Here is a 23,678-nt window from a genome sequence, read left to right as displayed (position 1 = left end):
CGCAATGATTTTCGTAATAAAAAAAATTATAAGAAGAACTATATATAAAATATTATATATTAAAAGAAAAAAAGAAACTCTGAACGTGATTTTTAAATTCATTTATAGTTTCATACCATTTTCTTATATCTTTCTATAATTTTACATCGGCTTATACGAATATTAAATTAATAGAATAAAAAAAAAAGTGGATTTAAAATGTCCTTTACAAAATTAGATAAATATGCTCGAAGAGAATCTTTATCATTTTTTAATCTCTCACATTTTCAGGATTAATTATTTTATTAAAAATTTGGATCCAATCTTCTTTTTGTTATTTTTTTCTTCTTATTAATTTTCTCCTGAAGAGAAAATGTTCTCTTGTACATAAAATAAATGAAATCTATTTCGATTCTCATAAATTATTTTATTAAATTCTATGTTTAAGTACAGATTCCTCTCGTAAAATAATTTATTACCGTAGAATCTCTCGTATCCTTGATAACAGAGAAAAGAAATATCTGAATAATAAAACAATCTCGAATTTTATTTATTCCGAAAATTAACAAAATTGACTTTATTCCTTTTCTGCCGCGTAACTTTCAATATCATATTTTTGTTTTTTAATGTCTGTGGTTCTAGATAAGCCGATACCATATATTTTCTTATAATTTTACTGCATTTTCATACTCTTTAATTATTTTTATTTAGGATAGTTACAAAATTGAACATTTCCATTTACTTGCCATTGTGACACTGTACAATTTAACTTTATACTAAATTGTAATGATTACATTCAATACTGAAAGTGTATAATCGTATATAAATATCAAATTGATGAAATTCAAGTAACAGATAATACTTTATCGTAATTAGAATAATGGGACGTTTCAATATCAAAATTAACAATGATAACTATCACGACGAAAGAATTTTTTTTATAATTGATATCTCGTAATATAATTAATCTATATTTTTTAGAAAGAGTAATACAAGAATAATAGTTAATAATTGAATCTCTCAAATTTTGCTACTGATATCAGTTCGATTGTGAAAGGGAAAAAGTCAAAACGTGCGAGGATTAAAAATAAATAAAAAAAAAAAAAAAAAAAAGAGGAAAAGAAAATAAGAATTCTTATGAATTGTAATTAAGGCAAAGTTGCCTTTTCCACGATAAAGGATTTAATTGCAAATTAATTAACTTTAATTGCCGAGAGAAAGATCATCTATTTTTCGGAGATATATTCAGATCAAACAGAAAAAAAAAAAAGAATAATACAGAATTTTCTTTCGTATCAATTAATTAAAGATATTGTTTGATTAGACACGAAATGATTATCGAATTCGTATTTTTATCGATTTGGAAATAAATTTGTTTTTTTTGGCCCATCCTATTTATATTTTTCAGCACTTATAATTGGCTTTTGATCGAAAAAAATTAAACCAGGAGAGAAATAGAAAACGTAAATTTAAATAAATAAAATATAATAATAAAATATCTTGAAATTTTAAATAATCAACCATTTCTATAAATATGCGAATTTCAAATAAACACGTACGTTTTATGCACGTTTCATTCGTTATTAATTTGTATTATTAATTAAACATTTATAAAGGATAATTCCAATTACATAAGCTGTAACTGTTATAATTGATATTCTATTCTTGATTTCGAGGAAAAAATACCCAAATTAAAATTATGATCAATTGATTCTTTGTGTGCTTTATTCGCGCTCGTTTCGAAATTAAAATATATACATTTCGTGTATATATTTGTTTCAAATGATACTCTTTAAATTTTATTTTTAAATAATATCGCAGAATAAACACGTAAAAATTTAAATAATTAATCTTTCAGAATGCACATATTCCAAATGAAAACACGTTTTGTGTATTTTATATAACTTTATGAGGTCACAACAATAGCTTAAACATACATGCAATAATTAATTAATATTTTAAACAGCCATCAAACAGAAATGAATATTTTATCACGGTACATGCGGGATGGAACATCAGAAATTCTAACTAATCAATCCTTTATTACGCTTAAGGATGCTTAGATCGGTTCGGTGAATTTCATAATATGTTACATATACATACATTTACATACATACATAAGAAAATTTTAATTTTACCTAGTTAATTTAGAAATACGTTTTAATCGAAAAAAGATTCGATCTTTGCTCGATACAAACATGTAAGATAATTAATTGATATTTTGAACAGCATGCAAAGCAGCATATTATAGCCGTGATAGACATTATGAATTGCGTGTCGTCTACAAGTGATTCACGTCAGATTATTCAGCACACAAGGAATTAATATTTATGCATTAAAAAACAGTCGAACGTAACATTGACTAATCATGTCTTCTTAAACAACGTTCCAATATTTTATACATCACAATCAATTTCACCAAAAAATTCGATATATACAATATATCAAATCAAATTGAATCTCAACCGAGAAACGAAGATAAAAATTAAATCGATATTAAAATTAAATTACTTTCATTTTCTATATTCCATCTTTTATACGATTATAAGATGTCTTTCATATCTTCTTTATCCATCCCAGTGAATCGATCGAGCTTGGAACTTTATTCTCGGCTATATTAAAATCGCATAAAGTATAAAAGTAAGAATAATAACGTACGCGTGTGAGAAATATCGATGTTAATTGGGGTACGTATGCGCGTCACGGTTATTGTCGGATCATCACGTTATCGATCGAACTGATTGCACGCAGGCCAGGCGATGGAGATTAAACGTTTCGTGGTGCGGGAACTGCTACCGGACACGAAATATTACATGACGTACGACGGCTCCATCACGATGCCAGCCTGCCACGAGACCACCACGTGGATCATCCTGAACAAGCCGATATACATCACAAAGCAGCAGGTGAGGGAGAAACTATCTTGAAATACGTGTAGCTTATATACGTATGCGCGTTTGCGCGTGCGCGGATTATTATTCCTTTTTAATTTTCCCGCCCAATTTCCAATCTAACCGGATTCAAAGTAGAATAGAATTTAACAGGTTATTAAGATTATTTGTTATAGAAAGGATATTTTTTTAATTTTGTCTCAAAATTTCATCTTTTTTTTTTCTAGATACTTCAAGATATTTATGTTAACGAGATGTTAATATGTTTATTCGTGGAACAATTTTGAAGGATTTTAAAAGTAACACAAACTAGTTATAACTTCACGAATAAGCTTCGATATTTTTTATATATAAATGTTTGTATTCGCCTTTAGAATCGATTTTTTAAAATGGTATATTTTTTTTCGAGTGAAAGAAGACGTAATTTTACATCAGTGACAATTTAATAAAGTCAATAATAGTAAACGTATTATCATGAAATGCTAGTTGTCGAATATCACAAACTATCAGTTTACCAGAACTTCGCGAGAACTTACGTTGTTTACTTTGAACTTTCTATATAGGTATGCAATTTCTGCTGATCTCCATTTTCTATGACTGAGAATAAGGGTTAGTTTACAATTGTTCGATGACTAACTCGAAGTTGGCCGAAGAAAGGTTCTGTAATATGATTGTCGGAATGAATAGATGCTCAAAGATGTTGCGATATCGGTTGTTGTGCCAACATGGAAGAATTGAGGTTAGAATCAATTAAAACAAAGAAGAATACTCCGTTTTACCAAATTGTTATTTTTTTCGTTATTAACAAAATGTTGTAGAAAAAAAATGGTATTTAATCAACTCACAATTATTATCATTTTTATTTTATCCATGTTCCTTTTAGCAACAATTGAAAGTTTAATCGTTTTTCCGCAATCTAGAACGCTATTTCGTTTTCGTGGCTGTCACAGTTGGGATTCGTATCCGACGTTGGCACGGTTTGAAGAATCGCAGTAACTCACGCACGAAACCAGTTTCTGATGTTCTTTTAACGATTTCGCGTGGCCAAGGGTGAGCGAAATTTTGTGAACACGTAATGCTCACGGACCGAGGAAATTGGTTTACGGGTTGGGTTTCTTATCGTCTCGAAGCATATAGTGCTTTGATGTCTTAATACGTTTTCTTTTCATTCTTATCTCGTCTTTTATTTTGATTTTTCTTTTTTTTTTCGTTTTTCTAGGTTTAATTATAAGATGAACGAGAATTGGCAAATTGTATTAATTAATAATTTGATTGTTAATAATTTGATTAAAATCTTACGAAAAGAAGTGTGATAGCCAATTGTTAATCAATGATACTTAAAAATTTGTAAGTATAATCGTGAAACCATTTGGAATAGTTAATTCTTTTAATAATTTAACAATAATAATAATATCATAAAAAATAATAAAATGAAGAAAAATACAAATTAAATTCTATCGATTATAGATTACATTGAATTAGATTACTTTTAAACAATTTACTTTATACTTAAAAATAATGTAACCTGAAAACTGTTATTAACCAACTCGTCAAAATCCGAAACATCAGCAAAATTGAGGTTAACCAAACCCATTTGCCATTTCGGTTTCGTGAAAACGCATGGATACCGATCTTCGTTTCTCGCATCTTGGTCATAGATAATTTTTCAAAACATGCCAACAATGTGGTATCTTCATTCGCGGCATAATGGATCTGTATGGCGGCGGATCAATCAGCCAAATGGATCGTTTACGCGTGTGTTTGTACATCTCTCGAAAAACGGAAACGGAACGCCGTTCATCTCTTTTCGCCGTTCGTCTCCCCTGTTTTATCACCTCGTGTTTTAATATTACCGACCGAGGAATCGATGCGCGTGAGAGAAACTCGGTTTCGATATCGATATAGGGAGGGAAGGTAAACGTGCGTTTTGAAAAGAAAAAAAGAGAGGGGAAAGGAAAAGGGAAGAAAAGGGAGGGGGAAAAGGAAAAACAAACTCGTCGAGAAACAGCGTCTCGGGGAATAATGAACAGGGATCTATTGACTTGCCGGCGGAAAGGTCGTTTTGCCGGTCGAACGATTTCGAATTGCGCTCTTTAGAGCGGAGATTAATCTCGATGCCTCGGTGTACGAGATATGACTTTAATTCCGTTTGCGCCCGGGATAGAGCGCTCGATATGTTCAATGATATAAAATGGCGCTTTATTGGAGGGTAAAATTGAAAAATGGGAGCAGTGAATTTGTCTTTTCATAGAAGAATGGTATTTGGGGATGGAAGGGGAGGATGGACGAAAATGTGTTGTCGTTTGGGGTATGATAATTCGATGATTACGATACATTTATTATCCTTTGAAAATATATAGAAATTTTGGATAAAGGAGTTGCGTGTGCACGATCGCAATGGAGATAATATCGAGCCAGATGAAATGCAATTTTTCTAACGAAATTTTCAGTTTTTAACAGATTTATCGAAAGTAATTATGTATTAATTAAAATATGATTCAACAGGTTGTTTTGATCATAGTAAAACAACAATATAATTATTGTAAAAGTTAAATTTTTATTTGATTTTTCATTTTGTGGTAAAAAAAAATTGATGAAATATAACTGATTAATGTGTAATAAAATAAATATTATTCGATCAAATGTTTACTCTAAGAAATTAAAAAATTTTGAATAACGTTACATCAAATAATCTCACAATATTTTTTGAAATATGATTTAATCATATATTTTTTAACCAAGTGTTAATTTTAACGTTAAATATTACTTAAAAAAATAAACACCGGGTTACTTTTGCTGCGAAACACGATTCGAAGCCGAATAATTCTGATTTTAATAAACAGCAGACAGAAGATATCATGAAATTGATAAACTTTCGACATATCATAATACATGAGTTATCAATTTTGAATTTTAAGAATAAATAACTAGATATTGATTATAGTTATATAGGATATTATAAGAAAAATATAGGAAAAATAATATCATATATCAGAAACGATAAATTTTAAATTTAAATTCATCTATATAAATTTGTAATATCTCCATTAATCATAATATACTAAATAAATCCATAATTAATTCTACCTATTAATTAATTTCACTTGTTCTTCTTTCTCAACGGAGAATTTCATTGACGATTAACATAATTGATAACATATCGACAAGTGACCGAACGTGTAATTTCCTGATCGAGAGAACGAGAATATTGTTTTCTTATAAAATATAAGAAAATATAAATTCGATCGATCGTGAATTCTATTAATTTTTATTAATACTAATTACTCGTTCTAATATTAAATTCTTTCTCTTCTCTTTCCCTCGACAGTAAAATAATTTATAATAAATACCAATAAATATCAATTCCATACCGATTTTCACACCTACTGATCTAAATTAAATTTTAACAAATTCCAAATAACAAGAATAAAATGTTGGAGCCTTAAAAAAAGGAGAAAAAAAAAAGAAGAAGAAGAAGAAAAACCTTTAAAAGTTCTATGATCGAAAATTTCACGCGGAAAGTTCCGTGGCGAAACTAATTTATCCGCAACGATATATCGGAGGTCCACGAGGGGGTGGTTGATCGATGATTTAACAACCACTTTTCGCAAGATGATTTACGTATACAGGATGGCGGCGAATGCATTTTAATAAATTTATCGGGGACAGCGGCGGTGGCGTGCGAGGAATTATACTTGCTAAAGCGGAGCGTCGAGATTCCGCGGCTAGTATTTTTCGGGCCAAGTTGGCCGGCGGATGACATCAAAGGGATGCAAAATAACCGGCACACGAACGTTCACGCGCATACGGATGAGGACGTACACGCATGCAACGTATTGTTCGTTACCCTGAAAAGGAAAAAAAAAGGAGAGAGAGAGAGAGAGAGAAAAGGGGCAACCGAGGAAACCACCGGTGTGCACACAGTGTATCGAATATTTTAAAAAGCTTGCCCCATCCTCGTGGGCCTCCGTTGGAGCGAAAAGAGCGTCTCGGGATGTCAACGAGCCGATTATTAGCCAACGTTTCCAAACTTGATTTTTCTAATTTAGATGCAATCGTGTGAAACGTGTGATTACTGCCTCTTGTTCATTTTTCATTCGGATTTTTGGGTCAGTGGAATAGATAAGTATCTAGAGAGGATAGAGATAGGAGCGAATTAATGTTGGATCATTATTTTTTAGCATTTTTTGGATCTTTATTATTCGCAGGGTTTTGCTTTATGAATTTTTTTGTATTACTTATTTTGTATTTCGTCGTATTGTAGTAATGATAAGTTTATTTTTAAACAAATATGATTAAATTGACGTTAATAATATGTTGTTTTGATGTCGTTAAACAGTTTAGATTAAATTACATAAGGATATTTAATTTTAATTTGCGTGCTAATGTATTTCAAAGAGAGAAAGGCGATAACTTTGATCGTGCGAAATATAAAGTAGAAAATAAAATTATGAAGCAACGATAAGAAAATTAAGGATTAATATTTCAGATTTCTATCTCTAACTTTTTTTTTTTTTTTTTTCCTTTTTAATTTCGAACTTTTTCGAGTTTTCTCATTAATTCAAATGTTTTTTTATTCTCTTAATTTAATTTTTGAACTTCTTCAATCTCCTTATTTCTCAAATTAAAAATTAAATTGTAAATTGAAATTAAAAATACGATATTAATCATTCATACAGCTTTTACGATGTACGAATCTGTAATACCTGTTTTATTAAAAATTTTAACACATTTATGGAAAATTTAAATAAAACGAATCCATTTTTTCATCTGTGGCCATGAGAATATGAATTTACAATGAAAGTCCACAATCTAGAAAAATGGTTATCTATAAATTTTATTTAACGTTAATAAATAAAAATGCATTTAAAAATTGTCTATACTTGAAACTAAGTGGATTTTATTTAATTTTTTATCAGCTTAATTACAACTAACTTTACACCTGATTATTTAATCAAACGAGATTAAAATGAAAATTTAAAATACGAAAAGGGTACGTCGTCAAATATTCCGATGAAAATTTAAAGCGAGTACCTTAACTTTCAAGCAATTAAGCTGTTACGAGGAAAGGCCATTTCAAAAGAGCAGAATGCAAAGGCAATGAGAATAAGGACTTTTATCGTTGGCGTTAGAGTTTCTCAAAATTGAGGAATCGATAAATCAATATCTATAATGAACATTTTATTGGAGTTGTTGGTTCATTACAGATGCAAAGATGAAGGAAAAAACAGGATTTTTAATTTGTATTTAATTAAATTTAATCAAATTAATTTGCATTTGATATCTATAGTTATCATCTAAAATTCAAAAAACTTTTATTTTACATTTGTTTCTTACATTTAAAACAGAATGTTAAAATTATTCTGCTCGTTGTTTCAATGAAACTTTTATATGTGTTGTAGAATAAAGATTTCTGTTTTTAGATTTAATTTGATTTCTTTCTTTTTTGTAATAAAAAAAAGAAGAATTTAAATTTAATAAAATAAAATGAGAAAATACTAATTTCATTGATTATTTTAATATTTCTTAAAAATTGTTTTAAAATTAAATATTTATAGATTTTTTATTTTTTAAATTTTTGATTTTCAGATTATAAGAATCATCGAATTTTCACCTTTGTACAATATTTTGTAACTACAATCTATCAAAAACAAAATTCTAAGAAACAAAGCGCTCCATATTTCTCCAACTTTATTTCAATGATCTAATTAAAAATCCATTGCCAAATAACAAAAAAATCAATTTCCATGCAATCTCCTCCTTGCAATCTCAACATTCTCTCAATAGTATTGAGGTGATTTCATCCGAGTAAAGGAAAATATAAAGATATAAAGATGCAAGAAAGATTTTGAAGATATTCATTTCATTCCTTTGCAGCTTCTCGCGTTACGACAATTGATGCAAGGAGACAAGGATCATCCGAACGCGCCACTAGGGAATAATTTCAGACCGCCGCAGCCGCTTCATCATCGTCCCGTTCGAACAAACATCGACTTCAACGTTCAGGTAACCTTTCTCCCTACATTGTACGTATACACGAGCTTTTTGAACCTCACGATAACCCCGTATAATTGTCTGGAAACTTTTTCCTCTTCAGGGACCGAAGAACTGTCCGACGATGAATAGGGACATATACTACAAAGGTATGAAAAGCTGTATCCCACCTTGCTTCGCCACGTGAAATGGGAAAAGTTCGTTCGGATACAAAGCTCGAATGACTGTTACTCGCCCGTTTTGCCGACTAATTTTCTATAGTTTTCCAACGGGCAAAAGTGATCACAGAGTTGGCCGTTTTGTCTCGAGCCAGGTGATAACAGCTGTTGATGGGAATGGTAACAGTGGTGATACGGTTATTAGTACAGGATATGGATAACTTTTCGTGAATAGTGAGCTACAAATAGAATTGTCATACTGAGTAATCAAAATTTCAGTGTGGAGAGCAAGGAATGACAGAAAGTTTGATTTTAAAAAGACAATGAAAAGATTGAGCTTTTAGTTTTTATATTGTAAGGAAAATAATTTTTGTTGTTGGAGACGACGCTAGTTTATTAGAGGAGATTTAAAAAAATATCTATCAGTGTACGAGCTCTGGATTGATATGATGATCTTTGAATCGTAAAATTAAACAATCTATTTATCGTCAGAATTTTAAAAAGATGGGGATAATTTCACAATTCTTATACTTTACTTTTTATTCGTTTCTTATTCGAAATCAAACCATTCTTTTCGACTAATTTTTAATCTGACCAATTCTGGCTTTCGTATTCTAATGAACTTGATCTATTTTACCACAAAATATTCCATCATTATTCCTGTATTTGTTGCAGCCAACAGCTGGAAATAACCCCCTTGGCAAGTTATGGGGGTGGCTGGAGGTGAACTACGCTTTCCCTGGGTTAAACTGGAGCCACGCAGTTAAGAGGATAGAAACCCACTGACATATCAATTAATGAGCGCGACCAGTGGTCATCGTATCGATCAGATCGAGCAGAGGCCATCGTGGCGCGTATGGTTGAGAGGAAGAGTGAGAGAGCGAACGAAAGAAAGAGAGAATGAGAAAAGAAGAGAGGTCAGAATGTCGAGAAAAAGAGAGAAAGAGATTAAAAAGAAGAAAAATGCTTCGTTGTACTATTAGACGTGAACTGCCAAGTATGTTTCCAGTAACGAGAAAAAAAAAAACACACGCAAAGAACATGCAGATACACAGACAAGTACACAGAGAGACACATACAGAAGATATACCTATATATAGATTACAATTTAGCGGAGATAAGGTTAAAACAAAAAAAAAAAAAAACGTAAGATTAACACAAGATATATTATTATACGTATATCGATCAACTATCGAAAAAGCTATGACTATCGTGGCCTGTGTCGAGGTCGTTGATGACGATGATGAATAGAACTAGGGATGGGGATAGAAATGAAAGACACGAGATTTCTTTATGTATAAAAGATATTAAAAAAAGAAGAAGAAGAAGAAGAAGAAGAAACTAAAGATTCGTGCGTGATGGATGATCATGCGTACACGCCCACTCATTCCACCACTTGCATATACATGAATACATACGACATACATGCATACATACTATACATATACACACACATATCGAACGAAAGTTTATACTATATTCTTGTAATAAAATGCTGAAAAACGTAGACGGAAATGGCGACATCGAAACCCTATCTTCCGTGTACACATTCGTCCATGTAAGTAATCCCATCGATCTATTCCACATCCCTTTGCTTCACGCGCTTCGTCGACTTCGGGGATTCCCCTCCGAGTCTCGCACGCAGCGCCACCATTACGCATTACTTAAGTTGTTACTTCAGCCATCGTTGTGTCGATAAGTTAGAAATCGACCGTAAAAGAGGAACTAACGATGATAAGATGCTCCTACTTCGTACGCTCAGAATCGTGACTGAATATCGCCGCGTATTCCATCTTTTAGGTTATGTCTTCCAAAACAAAATTTATTCACGAACCGATATTCGTCGCCGTGTTTCCCTTGCAACGCACGATCGACGAAAATCGCGCTGCTGATCAAACTTTACGTTCAATTCGATGCTTACGAGAAATTGCAGCGAGCGTTGGTCTAAAGCGAAAAGGGAGGGGGGAGGAGATTGAGAAATTGTAGAGGTAGGCCAGAAGAGGGCGGTAGCGTGAGGAAAAGGAGAAATGGAAGCAGAATTCGACAGTGCTGCCCACGGATGGTTATGCGGCGCAAGAGGAGCAAAAGAGGACAGCTATGGGTAACGAGGAAGCAAGAGGGCGGTGAAACGACCGTCCACCATGATGGGCGAGGAAAAGGAGGGGGTTCTGATGATAGAGGGGTATGAAAGAGAAGGGGAAGCAAGAGGAACAGATACCGGGGATACGGAGGCACCGTGTCTCTTGCCTCTGCGGCAAATCTGCAGGTTTCGTGTGGCGTGTGCGTGGCATCGAATCGCGGGGATTTCGCAATCCTGGAACGCGTATGGTCGAAAGGGAGAGAGGTGTTCTCCCTCTGAATCTCCTTCGTGGTGAAAATCGTAACGCGTATTCGTGCATCTTTCCCTTGTTCGTGTGCGTGTGTCCCTGTGTACGTGTATGTGTGTATATGTGGGATCGTACTTGCCACCTCGTCTCTCGTGTGCCGTAGCGAGAACTTGGGGGATGAAGATCCTCAATGGAGCGGCGTGGTCGCTAGCTCTTCCCTCTCATCATCCCTTTCGAGATTCGAGGCTAGCCAAGAAGGAATAACGATAGTGGACTGTTGAGATGGTGGCTCGTTCTTATCCGCAAAAGGTCTTACACGACCGGATTGATTGATCGGCCGAGAGGATAATAGAAAAGAGCTCGTCGATGCCAGTCGACGACCCCGCGTACCAGGTGGGGGGTGTCCTCCCGTGAGAACGGGCGAATACACGTTCACGCGCCTCGAGACTACGCGTGGAGAGGAAGCTGACAAGTGCACCGTGTCGCTCCGTTTCTCGCTTTTCTGCGGGCTTCGTTTTTATTCGTTCGATCGAAAACCCAACACACATCAATCCTGTAAATGTGATCCGTATGCGTGATCTGCTCTACAACAGTGCGACTGTTCCCAACCGTTTGCTTATGTTTTTCCTCGATTTTCATCCGCCAGTGAAACAAAGCTGTTCGAAACGATTGTTCTTTGGTGCAAGTATAAACAAAAGGACGAGATTTAAGGAATAAAGGAGGAGGAGGAACAAAGTAAAGAGATACGGAAAGGGAAGGAAAGTGGGAAGACGGGATGAAGTAGGGATACAACGGTGTACAGTGTGCTCTCTCGCGTTTAATTTTTCAACGAGCCAGTGAACGGCGCCACGATTGGTCAGGCCAGGTCGCGAGGAACGTACGGATTTTTCGTCGCGTCCGCAGATTCTCATGCAAGTACGTGGTATAAGCGAATTTGCCGCGGTCGATGCACTCAAAAGCTCGCTCGGGGGAGTCGAGTGACACGTACATGACACCGTGAGGACCCGTGGCACAGTCGATTCGAGTAATCGAGCGTCGAATCGAGCGTCGAACCCGAACAGCCTGTGGCCACCCCTGCTTCCTGCTAACCAACCTGTATCAACCTAACCACCACCTTTTTAACGACCAGTACCATATTTTTCGTTTCACGAGTTTCTCTTTTTGTGTAAGATGCCGTCCTGTTTTAAACCATCGAGTAAGAACAGAGATGTAAATTTTATGAATTTGACGAATTCGACGCACACGATTCGATTCTGACGCGTCATACGTTAATTGTCATTTTGTCGCCAATCGTATTTTCGATTTGACAACTTTCGTCTCGTCGAAATTCCCATTGATATTGAGAGTTATTGGCCGGCTCCTGAGCGACTTTCCGACTAATTTATGATCGATATAAATTTTGCGGCGCATTACGCGTGCATGCCATTAGCGCACGTCAGCAATTAATACGTCTCTCAGCGGTGTGTGTTAGCTCGAAGCCGGGGTACACGTCCGTGGAATTTCTGCTTTTCGCCAAACCTTCAAAATTCCTCGCGAAAATCCCTCCTACAATTATAATTTCTCTGATAAATTTCTCCTTCTACGAGGGGGAAAAACCGCGTATATCGAAATTTTCATTTCGGTATTTCGATCAGAGGGATGGATAGAATGTTCGTTGACACGGTTCCTCCTTTTTTGTTATCATTATTATTATTATTATTTTCCAAAACTGAAATATTGCTTTACAGAGAAGAAACGTGTAGAGACAATAAGAAGATGCGCATAATCGTTGCAGGACGTGGATTTGTTTTCGTCGCAGATTAATCCTGGGGCCGGTGTGTGCGAACAGAGTTGTAATTGGAAAAGTGGGCCAGCGTGGAACGGTCGGCGCGGCTTAATCAGAATGAAATCTAAGAAGTCCCGGGCAACAATGGCTTTGTGATGCCCGAAGGAGGACCGTCGGCGAAATGAAAGCCCCTGAGAAACAATGGAAGCGTCCACGCAGGCATGACGGCCCCATTCAGATTCGCAGACGGCATGCTTAGTGGCGGCCAAAGGAGACGCTCAAGTAAGAATAAGCCGAGCATCGTTAGAGAAAGAGAGTGAGAGACTTCCGCTTTCCCTTGGATCGAATATCACGATATACCTCGTGGGCCTCGGTGTCTGCATGTATTATTTCTCTTGGATCATCCTCGTCCACGTTTCCTGTGCACACGTTTCCCTTGTAAACGAAGCCTCGTGTTTTTTTATTTTTATTATTCTTTTATTTTTGGGATACTCTCTCTCTCTCTCTCTCTCTCTCTCTCTTTTAACTTTATGCATAAGTTATAGAAAAATATAGCCGCAAAAACAGAATTCTGTGTGCAGAATATCTCATAAAATGTAGTATTTATGAATTTTTCTTTTACGACTCTGTTTTGAGGATTATCTATATAAATTCGTGTGAAAATTTCAATAGATGGATTTTTAAATTAAATAAAATATTAAGAATAATATCGCAGCATGGTGTGTATTCTAAATATATGCGACAATTTAAACGAGAAGGAAGTGACGCATTTTTATGAGAATTGAAGTCATTTGTCTAGTTTGCGTTAAATTGGGAGTTGTAACACGAGAAAGCCTGGGAAATTATTACACGGAACTGCTACTGCAATATTAGCAAAAAAGATGAATTAAAAAGACGAAGGACAGACTTTCTTTAAACAATTTTTAAAAACAACATTCGCGAGAATTGAATCATTTGAATTTAGACAAATAAATATAGACAATTGCTTAATTTTTATCCATTCACAAAGCGACGAGACGTTTCCTATTTCTGAAAAACTTTTATTTAGATACATCAAACACCTCGAATTGTTACCACCCCCAATATGACCCAACGCGATATCAATTCAGCGCTAAGAACATTCCCCTGGTATCGACGTTCCTAACTAAGTTGAGAAATATTATTCTTGACGAGTGTCCTACGCAGTGGTGGATCCTCCCCCCGCGGTTTGTTTCGAGAACAATATCCCACGTTGCCCGACGTAACGGCAAGTTGGGATTTGTCGGGGACAAATTCGATGCGACACGATGCATTTCGATTTTATGCTCGAGTCCATCCCATTCGAGCAACACATGTGCGACGAGTAATAAAAGGCAAAAGTGCTTCCAGGGATTCCGCGAGCTTTGATTCATCGATGTCGTTGCACCGCGAGTTTTTTTGCCACCTTTAATTCGATTCGTTTTCACGCTCGGCAACTTGGCTCCGGGGTGGAGGGGAGGGGGGGAGGGGGCATAGAACGAAAGCAGAAACGTTTAAAATACCTCCGGTGAACACTTACGGGGAAATTTCCATTTCAATTGCGATCGCATTAATATTCATAATCGTGTAAATAAATTACATCGGTTGTGTTACCGATGTAAACGATTAAGTATTTATTAGGTGTGCCATTTCATGGTGTATGGCTCCCTGGCCGTTGATTATCTCGCTTTCGACCAACCTCGAAAATTAAGTGTTAACAAGCTGTGTTATATCGTGCGGTTAATCTATGAGGTGGAGTTTGGAGTTTTTTTTTTTTTTTTGAGGTTTCTTAAATTTGTTTAAAAGGATAATATATGCGTGTGTAATATTATTATGATATTGTTTTACTCGGTTTTTAACCTATTTGCTATTTTCATATGAACGTTCTTACTTTTATCGGAGACACAATTTGTAGAACTTCTCTTTCTCATCAATTGGCCAAATTGATCCCCTCGATCGATAATGTATTATCATAAATTTAATGTGATAAAATTAGAAAAAAGACTTCGAAATCAAGGCTTGACCGTTTTTTTTAAAAGAATTTAAAATAATTTTAAAGTAATTTCAACCAGGTATATTTCATTCGCTAGATATTTTAATTTTGATCATATTCTGAGAAATTTAATTATGCAAATTTTGATATGATAAAAAGAGGGGAAAATTGTGAATATTTTTCGAACAATAGTAGTAGAATAACGCATTAAGAAACGGCCGTTTACCCTTAACGAGCGTAAACTATCCCGGAGAGTGTGTTAATCCGGAAATTATTACGCGTAATTTTATATACTCGTTACATACGTGATATTGTACCAGTTTATTGTACCATTTTGAAATGCAGAAAAATGATATTAGAAAGAAAGAATCTACGAATCTACTTTAAGAATAAATAATATTGTTTTATTTAAAAACTCAAGCGAATGTATATTTTTATTTTAAAATTCTAAATTTTATATATACATCGAGTATATATAAGATGAAAGATTCGTATGTAAATTGAGGTTTTCGGAATATTTTATAGAGGAGTAGTGAAGGATGTGAACGGTTGCACGTTACATAAAATGTTTGACTCATCTGTATTGCGTGTTCTTTTAATATATCTGCGAATATAAATAACGACATAAGAGATAAAATTTTTCAAATGCAATATACAAATATTTGAACGTAGAAATATAAAAATCTATGCGCAGAATCTTTCTTTTTTCTTGGACAATATATATTTCTATTGTTTAAAATAAGAAAAAAAAAGATACACGCTAGTAGAATTATTCTAGTTCCTTTCGATCGGATCATTTTACGCGCGCTTTTCAAATCGTGTTCAACGTGTATCACGTGTGCCGTTCGATCATCCCAGTAACTCACTCCTTCTTGAGCTCTTTTCCTCCCCTCATAATCGATAGATTCTTCTTTCTTTCTTTCTCTTTTTTCTTTTCTTTTCAATTTTCTTTTTAACAAATGTTTCCTTCCTTTTATCTTCCTTTTCCTCTGCCCCCAGTTTACACGGGGAAAAGAGACGAATTGTATTCGTTAATTAGCCTCCTTATTCTCATGTGAACGAGAAAAACAGGGGACGATGGGGATGAATAGAAATATCGGGGCGTTTCTCTCTCTTTCTCTCTTCTCTTTTTCTTCCTTTCTCTTGTTTCCTCCCGGTTTCCTGAAAAGTTCCGTTCGGTCTGTTTCGCGTTAGAGTCAACAGGTTCGAAGTTGTTTTTTAAGTGTGGCGGAGAAAATGTTTCGGGAGAATAATGCAGAATAATACGAACATACTGTAACAGGAACCAAGATCCCAGTCTTGTTTTCGTATCTTTCACATATACGCTCCAAGGGTTGACCTATTTCAATTTATGCGAGAACTTGGTGTTTTCGGCAAAAGTGAACTTAGTTGCGAAAGATTGACTATGCGCCGGTTAAAGAGGAAGTTCTCGAAATCTCGTTTGTTTACCCGCCATATAATTTATGACTTCCGATCATTCGAATCGTACAATTGAATATTACTGATTTATTAGTCGAGTCAGTAATTTCTAAAATCACAGTGATACGAATAAGTGAATCGTTCGAATCAACGCGATCATTAAAAATTCATTTACTTTTTTTAAAAAAAAATGGGAAGCTTGTAAATATTTAACAACGATTAACGAGATTTCGATTTTTGAGATATAAATATTTATGCAATTAAAATTTCGTCATTTACAATTTCTCGTTCGTTAATGTTATCAGTTTAAATTATTACACCGAGAGAATTAATTATTATACCGTTGTACGATAAACGAAGTAAAATCATTTAAATAATCGATATACTCGTCTTAATATCATTTAACTTCGATTTTTCCCTTTCCCCCCTAATCAAGTTTAAGGGCGACAGTGACGCGTAGATAACGGAAAAGTTTATGATTTTGCTCTTGTTAGGAATACGATAGGGGAATTATGTATTTTGAGGGAACCTTCGCTCACACGTATACACACGTATTTCCAACGGTCGAACTTCCTCGTTAATATTCTGACGCTCCCCTAGACCTTTAACCCCCATGTATCCACTTCTTCGACGACTTCGATAGAATCTGTAATATATTCGAAGACTGCCGCTTATACGGTGACCTTTAGAAAATCACCTGAACGTATGTCGAAGCGAAGAAATAACAAATTCGATTCTCAAATACACGAAGAATGCAGCGTGGCGGATTATAGGCAGAAATCGGTCGCCAATTGAGAGATTTCGAGTACTGCGTCGGGTAACGATTAAAAATAGGCCGAGGAAAATCGTTGAAAGATAGCGAAACTCGCGGTGTATTACTTCGATTCCATTGTCCTAATACCAGATATATATAACTGTTGATAAGAAATATATCGTAGTTATTTGAACGGATGTTACACGTTATTTTCTGTGTCTCAGGTTTCTAATCGACGGAGGGACCCACTAGAGAGGGACGACTAGCAGTAGCGGAAAGAGAAACGGATAGTGGCATGATAGGGACAAGGCACCACCCTCTGCGAGGGCGCATCCTGCTAGCCCTCTTCTTTCTACTCGGCACCCTTGCCTTGCTCTCGAAAGCGGCCGCGTTCCCAGACTGGACCGATTGTCCAGCCGTGTGCCGTTGCAAGTGGACGTCCGGGAAGAAATCCGCCTTATGCCCTGACGCCGGCCTAACCTCGCTCCCGGCCTCGCTGGACCCGGATATGCAGGTCCTTGACCTGTCCGGGAACAAGATCCCCGCGTTACAGTCGGAAATCTTCAAGCGTTCCGGCCTGCTGAATCTGCAGAGGGTCTTCCTGAGGAACGCCGGCATCTACAAGATCCACGCCGACTCGTTCAGGGACATGAGGATATTGGTAGAGATCGATTTGTCCGACAATCACGTGGAGATGCTCGAGCCGGACACGTTTCTGGGCAACGAAAGGCTGAGGATCTTAATCTTGAGCGGGAATCCATTGACGCGGTTGAGAAGCCATCAGTTCCCTCTGCTCCAACACTTGAGAAATTTGGAATTGCAGAGGTGTTCCCTATCCGAGATCCACGGGGAGGCGTTCGTCTATCTGACCGGTCTGGAGTCGTTGAGGTTAGACAAGAACGTTCTCGAGTACCTGGACGTGTCGGTGATATCGAGTCTGCCGCGTCTGAAAACTCTCACGTTGGACGGGAACCGGTGGAGTTGCGACTGCAGGCTCAGAGACTTTCGCACCTGGCTGATCCCCAATGGGCCCAGCAAATTGTATTCCGTGCCTCAAGCGTGTTCGTCGCCGATGAGATTGGAAGGTCGCAAGTGGGAGGACGTGAAACCTGTCGAGTTCGCCTGCGAGCCGGAGGTGTTCGTTCTGGCGAGCAGCATCCAAGAGGAGACGAACGGAAACTTGAGCCTGGCCTGTTTGGCCACCGGTGACCCGGAGCCCGAGGTTTGGTGGCAATTGAACGGAGGCCCGGTCAACGCGACCAAATTGACCGAGCAAATTTACTCGGGAACCTACGTAGGTTACGCGACGTCGGACGTGGACGCAGTGGCGTCGTACAACGAACGGCCATCCCCGTCATCGGGTAGGCTCGTCGACAGGTGGAACAACCTGACCGTCTACAACGCGAGTGACGGCGATGCCGGGGAGTACTCTTGTTTCGCGAAAAACATCGCAGGCCTGGCCAGGGATACGGTCAGTGTGGCGATCCCGCGCGTGTACACGGCGCCCACCCTCTCCCAGAGCGACAACTGGTTGCTCTGGGTGAGCCTGGCAGGCGGTGGCGCGGCCGCGTTGTGCGCTTCCATTTCCGCGGTTCTTCTAGCCCTGTGCGTGTGCGGCGGGACCAGGCGGCAGAGTGCTCGTGAAAAGGTGAAGCTCCAGAGCAGCACCAGTTTCGGTGACCAGGAGAAGAAGCTCCTCGACCTGTCCGTCACCACCACCACCACTCCCGGGAACAGCAACGATCGGGGAAGCGGGCACGGGAGCATAGTGGAAGGGTGCAGCACGGCCGACCTCGAGCTGGCCGAAAGGGGATCCATTTGCGATCCTATGAGCGCCGCCACCGTCACCGTAGAGAGGCTTCATCCAGAGATGAGCGGTGGCCCCGTGAACGCCATGAGAACCGTGCCGTGCGTGTTCCCGCCACCTCCGCCAGAGTTCACCAGCGGCGTTCTGCCGCCCGGGATATTCGGGAACATATTCATCTCCGTGGCGGTGCCGCAAGATGCCTCTGACCGTTGCTATCCCGATCTTTTGGACATTCCAGTTCACGCCACTGGCGGCGTGGTGAACAAAACGGCCCTTCCCCCGGCAACCAGCGTCTCCAGTTTCGCGACGCTGCCGCGACGAGCGCTGCGCTCCAGCGACCTCTGCTCGCCTTACGACAATATGGGGCCCCGTGTCACGGCCAACGGGAGCTCCGCGTTCTCGCTCACGGACGTGGACCTCAGATTATCACCGCCCCCGCCACCGCGAATCATTCAACCGCCTCACGAGTTCGTGTCTCTTTAAGGGATTCTGGAATGGAGATAGTCGGTATACTTGTCGAAAGCTCGTCCGTCGCTTCTTCCCCCCCCACCTCCTTGAAACATACACAACAACCGTCGTACTCAGTCGCGTGTGTCCTCTTCTCTCCCCCCTCCCCTGGATCTTGTTCGTTGTGTTCGTCGTTGATAGTACTTCACACTGTATTCGCATTTTATACAGTGAGCCGTGTGCCTACCAGGTGAAAAGAAACACTGGCGTTTCGATATACAGGAATTGTATAATCCAGAAAGGTAAAAAAAAGGTGTTTGCAATTTTTTACTGGTTGGCTTGTTCATAGAGCTCGTAGTTTGATTTTTATCGCCTGTGATATTCATCGTTGTTTTGTTCCTTTTTCTTCTTCTTCCATTCATTTTTTTTTTTTCGAAGTAATTTCGAAGTTGATCGATTCGCAAGAACGTTTTCATGATAGAATAAACATGGAAGACCAATAATCCCGTTGCCAAATGTAAGTTAAGGTAAAAAATAGGAGGAACACTTTTGTATATCTTGTACTTATATACCGTGAATGCTGTAATATACTATATGTAGTTAAGAATTGGTATCGTCACTTGGTAAGCGAATGGCTCACGTTTTTAAATCATCCGAAATCAAATCCTCGAGCGTACATTGATTAAGGTTGTATACATACAGGGACCTAGAAAGTTTGTATCTCATTGATATATTTAAAAAGACGTCCGGAGGTTGTCGAAAGTAGTATACAGTTATGTCTGTCCAACAACTTATTCGATTACGACGTCGAGTCTCGAAACTGCACGTTTCTTTTTTTCTTCCTTTCTTTCTTTCTTTTAAGAGAAGTTGTCGACACTGAGCGCCAATGATCGACGTCCGCCATTTGGAATTATCGACGAAACGAATCTTTTTCACCAATGAATCGAAACAATTTTTGTAGATAGCTCGAACAAATTAATTCGTTCGTTTGCTCAAGTATCAGAAACGAAAAGTGTCAGAAAGTTAAAACAATTTCTGATAGAATTCATAAGACTTGTGACTTTTTATAAGAAACGTAATATATGTACAGTCGATCCAATATTTTTTGATGTTGATCCTTTTAGAAGCTCGCTGTGCAATAATTTTAAGAATGTTATTCAGCATATATACTCGTATATTAATGGTTTTAGTTGAGCAGCAATTATGAGCAGCGTAGTTCCAATAGAGTATTGCGGTTATTTACTTTTCATTTAATTCTTTAATTAATCTTCGTTAATTGATTTCCTATTCTGAAAATGTTTAATTTATACGTAAATTAGTTTTCTTTGTGTATAGCGTCTAACTAACATCTTCCCTTATTATTCCAATATTTTAAATATTTTTTGCCTTTATTTTAAGTATAAGAATAAGATTTTCTCTAAGTTTTAATTTTAACTTAATTTTAAAACTATTAGAGATATTTGCTAGTAAAAAAATACTTCATTGATAAAATTCTCTTAATATTCCCTATTTTCCCAATTTTACTTTTTATCTTTCTGTTGCTTTTTCTTAATTTCAATTTCTATTATTTGCTCATGAAACACAATCCTCTTCCAGTTTCTAAATGTACAAAACTTCGCACAATATACGCTATTTAGTTATCCTTTAGATCTTTCAACACTCTTAATTTACAATTTCCAAAATTTTATCTCAAAATCCAAACCCAATTCCTCATCGAATTTTCTTACCTAATTCCTAAATGTATTCAAACTTCTTTTTTAAATAATTCTTTTTTAATTCCAATCTTTAAAATCTTTGCCTAACGAAAGTCATCTTCTCAATTTCCAAATTTCATAAAATCATCGTCAACGTTCCTCCAAATCATGATGATACAAACAACGTGGACACGTGCAGTTTCTAAGACGAGCCCCCTCGTGTCTGTATGTTCGCTTGTCTAACTGGCTTGCATGCTTGGTCGGCGTACAATGGCTGCTCGTACAATGACGAGTGCGTGTGTGATCGTTTTAGGACATAAGTCTCTCCTAGTTGCCAATATCCACGGATTCTGGTGGTTTGTAAATAATGATTAATAAAAATCACAAATCAGAAATGATAAATGGACGGAAAAAAAAAACGAAAAGAAAGGAACAAAAATAGAAGAAGATAAGGAAGAACGAGGGATATCCTCATGGCGGATGCAGAGGACGAAGTAATGTTATCTCCCCTAATCATTCTCGAGGTGTATCACTAGTTTGTTACGTACTTTACGTGTGCATGGTTTGTGGTACCGATATGGCGAGATCGTAAGAAATCGGTCAACCGTTAAATCTCGCGTCTCTCGAGCAATTTCGAAATATATAAGGGAAAATTGAAAGTTAGAATCTCTTCAGGGCTGTGCGACATTGAATTTTACTTGTTTCTTTTTTTTTTTTTTTTTTTTAGAATATTGTTGTATATATATATATATAATTTTCATTTAAAAAATTTGACATGATACATAATTTGGAAGATACATTATTTATTTTTCATTTAAGGATATCATATACAATAATTGGATCGTAAGTAATAGTTTATGTTAGAATATGTTTAATCGTTAAAAAGTACAAAATATATAACACGATAAGATATTACCTTTTTAATTCAAACTAATTTAAATTTCAAACAAACAATTTTATTGACAAATATATATTTATCCTGTTAAAAATGATTTTAAAATTTAATTTAATTCGAACTCTTGAATTATCGAGTCACGATTTTACTATTAAGTATTAATTAAATTATTCAAATGAAATATTGAACTTTTTGTAAGATATCCGTACAGCCCTGTACATGGTCACATCATTAAATATCATCATCACGTGTAATGTTTTTATTTGCGATTTCACCATTTCGATTCCGCCAACTGTACATATTTGTTATCGCAGTACACGTATTTAATAGCGTGGCCGACGCGTGCCGCGTCGCCGCCCATTATGAACACTTTGTCAATTAAATAAAACGATTGAATTTTACACATCATCGAATTATTGTTCTGACTTTTATTCCAACGAACGATCGAATGGAAAATCCGATCGATTCGGAAAGATTTTATGGGAGATGCTGGGGGTTGGGAGGGGGGGATGAAGAAGATTATAAGCGAAGGAACAGGTTAAAACAGGACGAGGGTCAAATGTTCAAATGTGTAAATTCGCGAGGAGAAATAAAATTTGAAAACTTAGTCTGGTAATTGACGATGACTGATTCTTGAGAAGTTCTTGCGAATTCCTTTTGAATTGTTAAGAAATTTTGAACTTTTTTCTTTTTTTTTAATTTTTGCGTCGTTATTAAATTTTGAAATGTTTCAAAATAAATTTTATTTTGTCAGTTTGTTAAATATAAAAATTTATAGGATCTCGTTGAGAAGAAATATTCTTTCAAGGTAAAAATTTTATCACGTTATTATTACGGAGATATAATTTCAAGTAGAGTAAAGAAGTATATTCAAATGATAATAGAGCATGATCGAAATAGGAATATTTTCTATTTCAAACTCCAAAAATCCAAATATTAAAGTATTAAAAATTTGTTTAAATTCAAATTGTCGGAATTAAAAGTATTCTTTTTTTATATTTAAAATTCTACATTTTATACATTGAAATATTTATTAAGAATGGTAAATTTAAGATTTAATTCTAACAAAATTCTATTAGTTTATGTAAATAGAATATTCATTTAGATTTTAATTAATTTAATTAATCTCTTAGAAATTCGTTTTCAAGATTTTCTTTTTTTATTCCTTTAAACTACATCTAGAAACTCTTTGAATAATGAAAATAACTATTAGCGCAAAGGCCAATCGTATCATAAGAATATTCAGGAGATTAAATGCAAATTGGCGAATCGACGGGCTGATTATAATCATTCACTCGTATCCATACAAATTAGAACTTTGAACTTGCGTAAATAACATGTGTATTGTTCGTTAAATCGACCCATTCTGTTAATTATACGTAATATCTAGAATTGTATCTGTGAATACAATTCGATTCGAATAGAGATGGGGATTATAAACATTTACAAATATTTGCTCAAGGAATAATATCTCGGAGGATAAATCGTATTTTCTAATTCTTGAATAAACAAAGGATGTAAAAATTCAGAGACTTTTGTCAATTTCGAAAGATTTCAC

The 23,678-nt window shown here is 36.3% G+C and overlaps 2 protein-coding genes across 15 annotated transcripts in view; both read left to right on the top strand.

Moving 5' to 3' along the window:
* The window catches only part of LOC107993663 (carbonic anhydrase-related protein 10), a 37,793-nt gene extending 27,264 nt beyond the window's left edge, over positions 1 to 10,529 (top strand). For 6 of the 13 annotated variants that reach the window (XM_062077599.1, XM_062077598.1, XM_062077597.1 and 3 more), the window contains 3 exons: positions 2,731 to 2,885; positions 8,748 to 8,876; positions 8,968 to 9,386. In XM_062077599.1, the coding sequence (XP_061933583.1) occupies positions 2,731 to 2,885; positions 8,748 to 8,876; positions 8,968 to 9,051 (368 nt within the window). In that variant the 3' untranslated portion in view covers positions 9,052 to 9,386. Of the gene's footprint in view, positions 1 to 2,730; positions 2,886 to 3,097; positions 3,711 to 8,747; positions 8,877 to 8,967; positions 9,387 to 9,697 lie in introns of those variants that run through there. The other 7 variants (XM_062077601.1, XM_062077603.1, XM_062077600.1 and 4 more) reach the window with 3 other exon arrangements.
* Positions 10,530 to 12,064: 1,535 nt separating this feature from the next.
* LOC107993662 (leucine-rich repeat-containing protein 24-like) lies at positions 12,065 to 22,528 on the top strand. 2 transcript variants are annotated; one of them, XM_017050190.3, is made up of 3 exons: positions 12,065 to 12,264; positions 13,124 to 13,396; positions 17,502 to 22,528. In XM_017050190.3, the coding sequence occupies exon 3, from the start codon at positions 17,573 to 17,575 to the stop codon at positions 19,565 to 19,567; it is 1,995 nt and encodes a 664-aa protein (XP_016905679.2). In that variant the 5' UTR covers positions 12,065 to 12,264; positions 13,124 to 13,396; positions 17,502 to 17,572; the 3' UTR covers positions 19,568 to 22,528. The 2 variants fall into 2 exon arrangements, with proteins under 2 accessions (XP_016905679.2, XP_016905680.2); XM_017050191.3 differs by having other exon boundaries at positions 13,077 to 13,396.
* The last annotated feature ends 1,150 nt before the right edge of the window (positions 22,529 to 23,678 follow it).

This window comes from Apis cerana, linkage group LG7, assembly GCF_029169275.1.
Source record: "Apis cerana isolate GH-2021 linkage group LG7, AcerK_1.0, whole genome shotgun sequence".
Taxonomy (NCBI): Eukaryota; Metazoa; Arthropoda; class Insecta; order Hymenoptera; family Apidae; genus Apis; species Apis cerana.
Note: the sequence above shows the minus strand (reverse complement) of the source record. Positions and strands in the feature narration are given on the sequence as shown.

What these genes read in the sequence shown, in the direction of transcription:
- LOC107993662 (XM_017050190.3), top strand. Translation starts at nt 17,573, where the DNA reads ATGATAGGGACAAGGCACCACCCTCTGCGAGGGCGCATCCTGCTAGCC.